This window comes from Triticum dicoccoides, unplaced genomic scaffold (genome assembly GCF_002162155.2).
Source record: "Triticum dicoccoides isolate Atlit2015 ecotype Zavitan unplaced genomic scaffold, WEW_v2.0 scaffold59314, whole genome shotgun sequence".
Taxonomy (NCBI): domain Eukaryota; kingdom Viridiplantae; phylum Streptophyta; class Magnoliopsida; order Poales; family Poaceae; genus Triticum; species Triticum dicoccoides.
The window spans coordinates 41,937-55,530 of NW_021284603.1; the positions used below are offsets into that span (position 1 = coordinate 41,937).

General features: G+C 47.6%; 1 protein-coding gene across 1 annotated transcript; it reads left to right on the top strand.

Annotated features, from left to right (window-relative positions):
* Positions 1-575: 575 nt before the first annotated feature.
* On the top strand, positions 576-1,678 carry LOC119347118 (cytosolic sulfotransferase 5-like). Its single transcript, XM_037616069.1, has one exon. It carries the CDS (start codon positions 576-578, stop codon positions 1,602-1,604), a length of 1,029 nt encoding a protein of 342 aa, XP_037471966.1. The 3' UTR covers positions 1,605-1,678.
* Positions 1,679-13,594: the final 11,916 nt, after the last annotated feature.

Genomic DNA, 13,594 nt, shown 5'->3' on the forward strand with positions numbered 1-13,594 from the left:
AGGGGGACTGATAAATGTGGTTACCACGGTTACCGAGAAATACCGACAAATACCGAGAATATTTCGAGCGAATTTTATATTTGAATTTTGAATTCAAATAAGAAAATGAACGAATATTCAAACCAGGGACCTCTCAAAACAGGAACTAGGTTGCTACCAACATGCCATAACCAACTTTCATTGCATTAATTAGAGCCTACATACCTTACTGTAAATCGAGTGTTTAAATTCAAAAATTTCAAAAAAATGGTATTTTTTGCTCGGTATGACGATTTACCGAGGGGCACGGAAATACGTGGTAACCATGGGAAATCTTGAAATTTCGACTGGTAACCAAAACCTTGATAACAAGACAGAATATCTCGGGAGAGGTGATGGAGTCTAGAGGGAGGTATCTCTCCATGGCTCGGATGCGTCGTGTTCTAAATTTCTAATTACTTTCGGGTTTAGGCGCCGCGCGATCCTGCTCGCTCCATAAACTATAACGGCTAGATGTCTGTCATCGCACCAACCGGCTTCTTCTCTATTCATTCATAGCCAAGATGGCCAGCTTCTCCTCCCCTCCCACACCAGCCATGGCCCAACCGCCAGCAGCAGCTCCACGGACGAGCTCGCCTGAGGGCGCCACCACCCAGAGCTCGCCGGACGACGCCCTATCGGAAGAGAGTCTCAAGGAGTTCATAACCTCACTCCCATCACGGGAGGGGTGGCCGCAACCGCTCATCCAGTACAAGAGCTACTGGTTCAATCGGAATATGCTGGAGGGGGTCCTGCGTGCCAGGCGGGCCTTCGCCCCTCGAGCCGAAGATGTCATCCTCGCCACGCAGCCCAAGTGCGGCACCACCTGGCTCAAGGCCCTAGCCTTCGCCGTCGCCACCCGGTCCCGCCACGGCCTCGGCGCCCCCGACCACCCACTCCTCACCCGCCACCCGCAGCACCTCGTGCCGTTCATCGAGATCCCTGGTGTTGCTGGCCGAGACCACGCCGAACTCGGCGCGCTCCCATCCCCAAGGCTTCTCGCAACGCACATGCCCATGTCGCTGCTCACGCCGGAGACGTGGTCGCTCGGCTGCCGGGTGGTGTACCTGTGCCGGGACCCCAAGGACACGCTCGTCTCGAGGCTGCACTTCGAGAACATGGTGGCTCAGGATGACTCCGCCCTATCGATGGAAGACGCCTTCGGCATGTTCTGCGAGGGGTTCTCGCCCAAGGGCCCCTTTTGGGACCACTGCCTCGATTATTGGAAGGAGAGCATGGCGAGGCCGGACACCGTCCTCTTCCTCAAGTATGAGGAGATCAAGCTGGACCCAGCACGAGTCGTGAAGATGCTAGCGAGTTTCCTCGGCGTCCCGCTGACCGAGGAGGAGGAGAGCTGTGGTGTTGCCCAGGAGGTGGCGACGCTGTGCAGCTTCGAGAAGCTCACCAGGCTACAGGTGAACCAGGTCGGTGGGGTTGACCATGGGAATAAAGTTTATATTTATAATTCCATGTTTTATCGAAAAGGAGAGGTAGGGGACTGGGCGAACCACATGAGCCGCGAGATGGGGGAGAAGCTCGACCGCATTGTCCAGGAGAAGCTCCAGGGGTCAGGGCTTGTGTTTTGAGCAAGAGTCATTTGTTATCTGTTGTGTTTTCCTTGTCACTCTGTTTCTTCTTTTTGGGGGAGCCCTATCCCCTATGTTGATTAATTGTGGTTTAGTTTTGGGAATAAAAATTAAACAGCCGAGCATATGGCCTCATCATAGGCTGGGATATCACCTCTAGCTGCTGTGCAGCTGTGATTTTAGTGGTCTGTGTATTTTATCTGAAAAAGTGTAAACTGTACATCTTACATACTGTAAATGCTCCTGGGATAGCAGGTTTTGCAGTGAGATGAAGTGTTGTGCCACATAATCCTATCATTGTATCAGTTTTTTCAAAATTACTAGCACAAAATACCGATTTCTTCAACAACAATTTGATAGGTGCTAGGTCAAAAACCTATCTAAGGAAAACAATAATATGATAGAAAATAAGAACAAAAAAGAGGCTAAACGGTAATATGATCGAAAGTATCCGATATATAAGACAGCAAGGAAATCAAGCAGAACGTCTACAGAAAGAGACACTTGCAGCGAAAAGGAAATATGCCATGAAACTATAAGATCAAGTGTACAATATGTTTATCTCACTACCGGACTCGCGGTTTATGCCTACGGCCACGGGCCGTCGGCATAGGCCCCTAAGCCGTCGGCATAGATCTATGCCTACGGTTGTCGTCGGCATAGGCCCGTCAGCGTAGATGTCGTCAACGTAGTCTTGTTAGACCGTCGGCATAGTATAGCCGTCGGCATAGGGGCCTATGCCGACGGCCTGACGTCAGCCGTCGGCATAGTATAGCCGTCGGCAGTGTTTTTCGTCTGACGACAACGGACGGCGCCGTCAAAAGCGCTCATGAATCACGCAATGCCACGTCGCAGAGATATGCCGACGGCAAAGCCGTCGGCATACCTCCGCCACGTGGCAACCCGTGGTACTCCTGGTGGCAGGGCTATGCCTACAGCAAAGCCGTAGGCATAGATGAATCTATGCCGACGGCTTTGCCGTAGGCATATCTCTGCCATGTGTCATTTCCTGGTTCCTCCTGGCAGCAGGGCTATGCCTACGGCAAAGCCGTCGGCATAGATTTTCAGCTATGCCTATGGCTTTGCTGTAGGCATAGATGTGCCATGTGGCGAGCCCTGGTAACTCCTGGGCTTATATATGCCGACGGCTTTGCCGTAGGCATAGTTTTTTTCCCTGTTTTCTCTTTTCCAATTCATTTGACAACATTTCAAAACAGAACAATATGAAATTATGCAGAAATATGACAATTCATCATGTAAACATACTCAAGTTCATCTAAACATACTCAAGTTCACCATCATCATCTAAACATACTCAAGTTCATCACATCATCTAAAGATCATCACTGACGGAAGTTCATGAACATAAAAGTAGTGCAAGACATGAAACATCATAAAAGTAGGAATATGAAAGGCATGGCACGATGGCCACATGCACGGAATCATCAAGCAAGACCACCTCCGCCAAAACCACCACCTCCGCCAAAACCACCACCTACTCCGCCAAAACCACCACCTCCTCCGCCAAAACCACCACCACCTCCGCCAAAACCGCCATCGCGACCACCACCACTCTGCCAGATCGGAGTGACTGGGGTCGACGAAGCAGGAGTCGAGCCACCGGTCCCCTACATGTTTCAGAAAAGATTCTAACGGTAAATATGATATGATAGTATTGAATGAACGAGAACTAGTTTGCCAGTAGTTAGGCAAATGTACTAACCGGACCATCACTGCCTAGTGCCACCCATTCATCGAACGTGGGCACGTGTGGGGGTTCTCCCGCAGGTGGTGGTGGGGGTCCCATTTGTGGTGGATCCGTGCGGTTAGTCCAAGACGCCAACATAGCCTGAATGTTAGTTAAACAAGCAAACTAGAAGATTAGAAGGAATGAAAGTGCAAAAATTTAGCTTGGTTTTAAGAGGGCAAAACTAACCGTCATCATCTGACGGTTGTAATCATCGTTTGCCTTCACTCGTTTCAAGTACTCTCGCACCTCGAGATTCCTATGCTCGACAAACTCCTTATATGCCTACATAATTTAGGTTGTTTCTAAGTGAGCAATGCTGAAAATAAACTGAGAATGCTAGATAGAAAAAGATAAAGAGGAAGTACTTACAGCATGCTGGCGGGCTAAGGGAGTCTGTGAACGCCCCATACTCTCTTACTGGCTCGGGTTGGTAGCCCGAAGCTGTGTGTACGAGATCGAAGGAGTGATCAAGCCGTCGAAACACGGATACCGGCCATTCTTCTTCCCCTGGATGGCCACCACCGCCATGTCGTCGATCTGAGACTGGGCGACCTCAGCAACAGGAACATCCGGATGCAACTCCTGATAGTGATGAATGTAAGACCCCAGGTGCTCCTCGGTCTTGCCGTAGTACTGGCTCTCGCCCTCCTTGCGATGACTCCGCTCGTGGGCCAGCTTCCATGACTCCATGTCTGAGAGTGGCCTCTTCAACTTGTCCTCCTACAACGTCAAATAGAAGTCAGCCATACATAAGAACATGACGGTAAAGAAGAACAAAAATGCATCATGCACATAGATATACCTTCATGGCCTTGAAGCCCCAGTGGTTCCTGTTTCCTTGGCCGTGTGTCCCGTCGTCTCCACGGTTAGCCCGGGCCTTGATGCTCTTGGCAGCAAACTCTGCATCGGCGCCGAGCCACCTATCCACCAAACTCGCCCATCCGTCATGCCTTCCGTAGCACCAACGAGGAACAACCTATGCAAATTTTGGAAGCATGACATGTGAGCACGAAACATATAGTTGACTGCTTGAAACAATGAAAAGTTAGTAATAGTTACCATCATGAACTGCTCCCTGTTCAAGGTAAGTCGTAGCTTCTGCACTTGAGTTTTGGTCATCTTTTGGTGCAGGTAGATGTGGTAGTACTGCGAGACGGCAACCCAGCGCACCTCGTACTGCAACTGATGAGCTTTCTTCTTCACAGCCGCAAGCAAGACCACGTCGGCTCTGGGCTTGTGCTCGTCAAGAACTCTATAGAGTTGCTGCAATCATGCATAAACCAGAAGCAAACAAGGCATGAGTTGAGTGATTCAATGATAAACTATGAACTAAACTGAAGACAAGTGATTGAGAAGAGAACTTACCCAAAATTTGGTGATCACGGCCTTAGCGGCCGTCCCGGACTCCGCGTTGCTGCAAGCCTCGTAGTGGGCCCAGCTCGTGGCCAAAACCCGCTGCTGCGGGTCCCTGTCTGGCCGCGGGCAGAATAGGCCAGGCCAAAACTCCTTCAACAGGACAGTGATAAGGCCGTTCGGTTTACGGCCCTTTCCGCGAAGGATCCAGTTTCTGCAAAAGAATCAAATGATTGCCATGTGTACAATAAGAAAATGTTGTCATTGTTGAAAATATGATTGAGAGGCACTTACTCTGTCCCCACAGGTTCAATGAGCCACTTGTGCTCCTTGATAGAAGGTGGTGTAGGTAGTCCGGCATTACCACGCAGCCACCCCTGCGGAGCACCCGGTGGCAAGTCACCCCACAACGCGGGACCAACCACCCCACACCGGTCTCATCATCACTATCACGCATATCTTCTTCGTTGTCTGACGGAGGTGGAGGCTCTTTCTCATCGTCAGCGTCTTCATTTAACTTTTCAAGCATAATTATGTCTCTTTGATTCACAACTGCCTCACCATCAATCCGTGCGTCGTCGTCGTTTGGGTCCAGGTCAACATAAACCAAGTCATCATCCTCGTTGTTTCGGACCACGTCCTCATGTTCCTCTTGATAGAACACTCCCTCATATGTCATGGGGTTTATGTTGTAGTAATCTTCATCGTTCGGGTCCGGTAGCTTACCATGCGGCGACACCTTGAACACAACTTCCCAACCCTTTAGGTGCTCTTTCTGGCATGGGTAAGGCAGATAATATACTTGTGTGGCCTGGGTAGCGGCGATAAAGAGATCAGCTCCGGCATAGACGGTTGATGGTTTAACTTCAACTAAACCAACAAAAGGCGTATGTCTCAGACCCTTTTTGGGGTCGAACCATCGGCATTTGAACAGAGTGAGACTTAGGTGTTCGCGGCCACGTTTGAATGTAAGCTCGTATATTTTTCCTACCCTTACGTAGTAATCTACTTTATTATCTCCTTCAGTGAAGACTCCGGTATTTATGGTTTTGGGATCAGGCCGACTGTTCTGGTGCTCCTCTGTATGGAAGCGATACCCATTCACATCATACTTTTCGCATGTCATGACGACAGGATCAAAACCCATGGAAACCCATCTCAATTCTTCATCCATTGATTCGGTCGGATCATTTCCCTACAAGTTTAATTGAAATTATAGGGTGCATGAGTTTAATTGAAATTATAGGGTGCATGATTTTAATTGGAAGTGTGAAAAATTACTTTCTCCATGAACCACGCAACGAATTTTTTCCTTCCATCAGCACCCTTTCGGAGAAGAGCAAGTGCCTCCGCTTCAGTAGGAGGCAGCATTCCCGTCCATTCTTCTTCAACGAATCGACTACAATAAGAAAAGTGGTGTAAGAACTAGGCAAAGTGAACATAACGAATTTACTAAAAGAATGGTGCAAAGGTATTACCTCACCCACTCATCCTCAACTTCCTTGATGTTGTGCAAGATATAGAACATGACATCCTCCCACTCATCTCGTGGCATGAGATAAGGTTTCGAGCATCCAGCCCTACCACCTTGCCCAATGAATAGAGGCAACTTGGGTTTATACTTGGGTTCTTCTGTATTGTATCGAGACACCTTATTGTGCAACGTGGGAACATGGTCCGGATAGTAGGCTGTCCTGAGGTCTGCCACCTCCTCTAGGATAACTGCATCAGCTATGGAAGCTTCAATCTTAGCTTTGTTTCCACATTTCTGTCTTAGATGCTTGTTCTGTCTCTCAGGGCCGTACTGCCAACGATTCTGCACAGGGCCCCCCAACAATACCTCGTTCGGGAGGTGCAAAAGGAGATGTGTCATCGGAGTAAAGAAGCCTGGCGGGAAGATCTTCTCTAGCTTGCATATCAACTCCGGCGCCTTCTTATGCATTTCTTTTATCTTCTCAGGACATACTTCTTTAGCACAAAGCGTGCGGAAGAAATGGCTTAACTCCGCAAGCACACGCCAGACACGCTCGGGAACATAGCCCCGAACCATCACCGGCATAATCCGCTCAATCCATACATGATAGTCATGACTCTTGAGCCCGGTCACTCTGCCCGTTGAAAGATTGACCCCCGTACTTATATTCGACGCATAACCATCAGTGAACTTCACGACGTGTTTCAGCCACTTGAATGTCTCCATCTTATGATCCTTTTTAAGTACGAAGTCAGCATCTGGCTTGAACCAAGATTTTCGACTGCCTGTGGGAGGCTGCATGTGTAGACGTGGTCTATCACAAATATTCTGTTGATCAACTCTAGCATTAACATTATCCTTTGTCTTATTAGGAATGTTGAGGATCATGCGAAAAAGGGACTCTGCGACATTCTTTTCGGTGTGCATCATGTCTATGTTGTATGGAAGTTTGAGGTCCTTAAAATAGGGAAGCTGCGTGAAGGGGGTAATGTGAGTCCAGTTGTGCGTCTCACCATATCCTTCAAAAAAATTCCCTTTACCTTTTCCTTTGCCCTCGCCCTCGTCTTCGCCTGTGGCTTTGCCTTTGCCTTTCCCCTCACTGGCAGGCTTAAGAGCTTTCAGCTGAGCAAGCACATCCGCACCAGAAAACGTTGGAATCTCGTTTACATCATGGACAACTTTGCCTTTTGTGAAGTTCTTCTTGTCTTCCCTATCAGGATGGTCTGGAGGGAGGAACTGTCGATGCAGGTCAAATGCAACATACTTGCCACCCTTCTTCAGCCAAATGAAAATCAAGGCCTGCATGCACACTGGGCAAGGCATCTTTCCACTTGTACACCATCCGCAGAACAGGGCATAACCGGGAAAGTCATGCATGCAATATTGTAGCCAAACTTTCATCAAGAAATTTTTCTGCAGATGTCGGTCGTATGTCAACCTCGGGAAGTACCAAGAATGGTGCAAATCATCCACCAACAGCTGCATAAACACACTCAAATTCTTCCCCGGATATTCAGGCCCCGGAATTATAAGCGACAGGAACATGGTCTTGCGTTGCATTATGGCGCCGGGAGGGAGATTCAGCGGAATAACAAATACGGGCCAATAGCTGTATGGATTAGACGACATACCATATGGATTGAACCCATCACCTGTTATAGCAATTCTGACATTCCCAGCCTCGGCTGCTTCCTCCGGGTACTCTATATCGAAAGACTTCCATGCTTCACCTCCTGATGGATGTACAATTTTTTTTGGATTGTACCTTTTCCCTTCCTTGTGCCACTTCATCATTTTGGCAAACTCCTCGGTGATGAAAAGGCGCTGCAGTATTTTTATAAAATCAAGATACCGAAGAACCTTCACATGGATTTTTAGCTGCTGCTTCCGACCATGCTTATCGACCACCTCAATATGCCGAGAGGAATCGCACTTCCTACAGTACTTGTCATCCGCATACTCATGCCTAAACAAAAGGCAATTCTTTGGACAAACATGTATTTTCTCATAGTCCATCGAGAGAGCCTTCATGATTTTCTTCGTAGCATACATGGTTTTCGGCAGTTCATGGCCCTCAGGCAGGCTGTTAGCCCATACTCCCAGAAATGCTTCTAAGCAACCTCGGCCACAACCGTACTCAGCCTTGACTGCCATCAGTTGCGAGATGGCATCCAGCACAGATAGCTTGGCACCCTCATAGAGAGGTTTCTTTGACGAGGCCAAGATTTCCAGGAAGGCCTTTGCAGTTTCCTCCGGCTCCTCCGGTTCATTCGCTGAATGTGACGGAGGTGTCGGCTGTGCAACAAATACATCATCTAGCATGTCTCTAACCCCATCGTCCTCATAACCAGCGACGCGTTGTTGTATCACATCCTCTCTACCACGGTCCCGCTGGGCAAAGTTTATCGGCATATTAAAGTTGGGCATAAATCCATGCGTGCGAAGGTGCTTAGTCATCTCACTCTTATCTCTGCGGATACGCCTCTTACATCTGGCACACGGGCATTCTGGCACCATCCTCATTGGACTACGGAATATCTCTTTCAAAAACACATCAATTTTCTCGACCCACTCTGTTGTTACTTGATTCCGACGGAAAAACCCACTATACATCCACTGATTATCTGCCATCTTTGCTTTATTGGAAGCCACACAACAAAATTAAGGATTCATTTAAATTACTCACATCAATATTTTATTTTTTACAAGGTTGACGAGAAACGACATTTATGTTGGGGAACGTTGCAGAAAACAAAAACTTTCCTACGGTTTCACCAAGACCCATCTATTAGTTCATCTAGCAACGAGTGATCGGATGCATCTACATACCTTTGTAGATCGCGAGCGGAAGCGTTCACTAGAACGTGGATGATGGAGTCGTACTCGCCGTGATCCAAATCACCGATGACCAAGCGCCGAACGGACGGCACCTCCGCGTTCAACACACGTACGGAGCGGATGACGTCTCCTCCTTCTTGATCCAGCAAGGGGGAAGGAGAGATTGATGAAGATCCAACAGCACGACGGCGTGGTGGTGGATGCAGTCGTCACGTGAAGCAGGGCTTCGCCGAGCGTCTGCGCGAGAGGGAGAGGTGTAGCAGGGGAGAGGGAGGCGCCAAAGATGCAGGGTGCGGCTGCCCCCCTCCCTCCTCCCTATATATAGGCCCCCTGGGGGGGCACCGGCCCTTGGGAGATTCAATCGCCAAGGGGGGCGGCGGCCAAGGGGGGTGGAGTGCCCCCCAAGGCAAGTGGGGCGCCCCCCTAGGGTTCCAACCCTAGGCGCAGGGGGTGGGCCTAGGGGGCGCACCAGCCCACTAAGGGCTGGTTCCCCCTCCCACTTCAGCCCATGGGGCCCTCCGGGATGGGTGGCCCCACCCGGTGGACCCCCGGGACCCTTCCGGTGGTCCCGGTACAATACCGGTGACCCCCGAAACCTTCCCGATGACCGAAACTGCATTTCCTATATATAATTCTTTACCTCCGGACCATTCCGGAACTCCTCGTGACGTCCGGGATCTCATCCGGGACTCCGAACAACTTTCGGATTACTGCACATACATATCTTTACAACCCTAGCGTCACCGAACCTTAAGTGTGTAGACCCTACTGGTTCGGGAGACATGTAGACATGACCGAGATCGCTCTCCGGTCAATAAACAACAGCGGGATTTGGATACCCATGTTGGTTCCCACATGCTCCTCGATGATCTCATCGGATGAACCACGATGTCGAGGATTCAAGCAACCCCGTATACAATTCCCTTTGTCAATCTGTATGTTACTTGCCCGAGATTCGATCGTCGGTATCCCAATACCTCGTTCAATCTCATTACCGGCAAGTCACTTTACTTGTACCGTAATGCATGATCCCGTGACCAGACACTTGGTCACTTTGAGCTCATAATGATGATGCATTACCGAGTGGGCCCAGTGATACCTCTCCGTCATACGCAGTGACAAATCCCAGTCTTGATCCGTGTCAACCCAACAGACACTTTCGGAGATACCCGTAGTATACCTTTATGGTCACCCAGTTACGTTGTGACGTTTGGTACACCCAAAGCACTCCTACGGTATCCGGGAGTTACACGATCTCATGGTCTAAGGAAAGGATACTTGACATTGGAAAACTCTAGCAAACGAACTACACGATCTTGTGCTATGTTTAGGATTGGGTCTTGTCCATCACATCATTCTCCTAATGATGTGATCTCGTTATCAACGACATCCAATGTCCATAGTCAGAAAACCATGACTATCTGTTGATCAACGAGCTAGTCAACTAGAGGCTTACTAGGGACATGTTGGTGTCTATTATTCACACATGTATTACGATTTCCGGATAACACAATTATAGCATGAATAAAAGACAATTATCATGAATAAGGAAATATAATAATAATGTTTTTATTATTGCCTCTAGGGCATATTTCCAACAGTCTCCCACTTGCACTAGAGTCAATAATCTAGTTACATTGTGATGAATCGAACACCCATGGAATTCTGGTGTTGATCATGTTTTGCTCTAGGGAGAGGTTTAGTCAACAGATCTGCTACATTCAGGTCCGTATGTACTTTACAAATATCTATGTCTCCATCTTGAACATTTTCATGAATGGAGTTGAAGCGATGCTTGATGTGCCTTGTCTTCTTGTGAAACCTGGGCTCCTTGGCAAGTGCAATAGCTCCAGTGTTGTCACAGAAGAGCTTGATCAGCCCTGACGCATTGGGTATGAATCCTAGGTCGGTGATGAACTCCTTCACCCAAATTGCTTCATGTGCTGCCTCCGAGGTTGCCATGTACTCTGCTTCACATGTAGATCCCGCCGCGACGCTCTGCTTGCAACTGCACCAGCTTACTGCCCCACCATTCAAAATATACATGTATCCGGTTTGTGACTTAGAGTCATCCAGATCTGTGTCGAAGCTAGCGTCGACGTAACCCTTTACGACGAGCTCTTCGTCACCTCCATAAACAAGAAACATTTCCTTAGTCCTTTTCGGGTACTTCAGGATATTCTTGACCGCTGTCCAGTGTTCCTTGCCGGGATTACTTTGGTACCTTCCTACCAAACTTACGGCAAGGTTTACATCAGGTCTGGTACACAGCATGGCATACATAATAGAACCTATGGCTGAGGCATAGGGGATGACACTCATCTCTTCTATATCTTCTGCCGTGGTCGGACATTGAGCTGAGCTCAATTTCACACCTTGCAGCACAGGCAAGAACCCCTTCTTAGACTGATCCATATTGAACTTCTTCAATATCTTATCAAGGTATGTGCTTTGTGAAAGACCTATGAGGCGTCTTGATCTATCTCTATAGATCTTGATGCCTAATATATAAGCAGGTTCTCCAAGGTCCTTCATTGAAAAACTCTTATTGAAGTAGGCCTTAATGCTGTCCAAAAGTTCTATATCATTTCCCATCAAAAGTATGTCATCTACATATAATATGAGAAATGCTACAGAGCTCCCACTCACTTTCTTGTAAACGCAGGCTTCTCCATAAGTCTGTGTAAACCCAAACGCTTTGATCATCTCATCAAAGCGAATGTTCCAACTCCGAGATGCTTGCACCAGCCCATAAATTGAGCGTTGGAGCTTGCACACCTTGTTAGCATTCTTAGGATCGACAAAACCTTCCGGCTGCATCATATACAATTCTTCCTTAAGGAAACCATTAAGGAATGCCGTTTTGACATCCATTTGCCATATCTCATAATCGTAGAATGCGGCAATTGCTAACATGATTCGGACGGACTTTAGCTTCGCTACCGGTGAGAAAGTCTCATCGTAGTCAACCCCTTGAACTTGTCGATAACCCTTAGCGACAAGCCGAGCTTTATAGATGGTCACATTACCATCCGCGTCTGTCTTCTTAAAGATCCATTTATTTTCTATGGCTCGCCGTTCAACGGGCAAGTCAGTCAAAGTCCATACTTCGTTTTCATACATGGATCCTATCTCGGATTTCATGTCTTCTAGCCATTTGTCGGAATCCGGGCCCGCCATCGCTTATTCATAGTTCGAAGGTTCACCGTTGTCTAACGACATGATTTCCAAGACAGGGTTGGCGTACCACTCTGGTGCGGAACGTGTCCTTGTGGACCTACGAATTTCAGTAGGAGCTTGATCAAAAGTATCTCGATCATCATCATAACTTCCTCTCTAGTCGGTGCAGACACCTCAGGAACATTTTCTTGAGTTGCGCCCTTTTCTGGTTCAAGAGGTAATACTTCATCAAGTTCTACTTTCCTCCCACTTACTTCTTTCGAGAGAAACACTTTCTCTAGAAAGGACCCATTCTTGGCAATAAAGATCTTGCCTTCGGATCTGAGGTAGAAGGTATACCCAATAGTTTCTTTAGGGTATCCTATGAAGACGCATTTTTCCGACTTGGGTTCGAGCTTTTCAGGTTGAAGTTTCTTGACATAAGCATCACATCCCCAAACTTTTAGAAACGACAGCTTAGGTTTCTTCCCAAACCATAATTCATACGGTGTCGTCTCAATGGATTTCGACGGAGCCCTATTTAAAGTGAATGCGGCAGTCTCTAAAGCATACCCCCAAAAAGATAGCAGTAAATCGGTAAGAGACATCATAGATCGCACCATATCTAATAGTGTGCGATTACGACGTCCGGACACACCATTACGCTGAGGTGTTCCAGGCGGCGTGAGTTGTGAAATTATTCCACATTTTCTTAAGTGTGTGCCAAATTCGTGACTCAAGTATTCTCCTCCACGATCTGATCGTAGGAACTTGATTTTCCTGTCACGTTGATTTTCAACCTCACTCTGAAATTCCTTGAACTTTTGAAAGGTCTCAGACTTGTGTTTCATCAAATAGATATACCCATATCTACTCAAGTCATCAGTGAGGGTGAGAACATAACGATAGCCACCGCGAGCCTCAACACTCATTGGACCGCACACATCAGTATGTATGATTTCCAATAAGTTGGTTGCTCGCTCCATTGTTCCTGAGAACGGAGTCTTGGTCATTTTACCCATGAGGCATGGTTCGCACGTGTCAAATGATTCGTAATCAAGAGACTCTAAAAGTCCATCTGCATGGAGCTTCTTCATGCGTTTGACACCTATGTGACCAAGGCGGCAGTGCCACAAGTATGTGGGACTATCATTATCAACCTTACATCTTTTGGTACTCACACTATGAATATGTGTAGCATTACGCTCGAGATTCATTAAGAATAAACCATTCACCATTGGAGCATGACCATAAAACATATCTCTCATATAAATAGAACAACCACTATTCTCGAATTTAAATGAGTAGCCATCTCGTATCAAACGAGATCCTGATACAATGTTCATGCTCAAACTTGGCACTAAATAACAATTATTAAGGTTTAAAACTAATCCCGTAGGTAAATGAAGAGGAAGC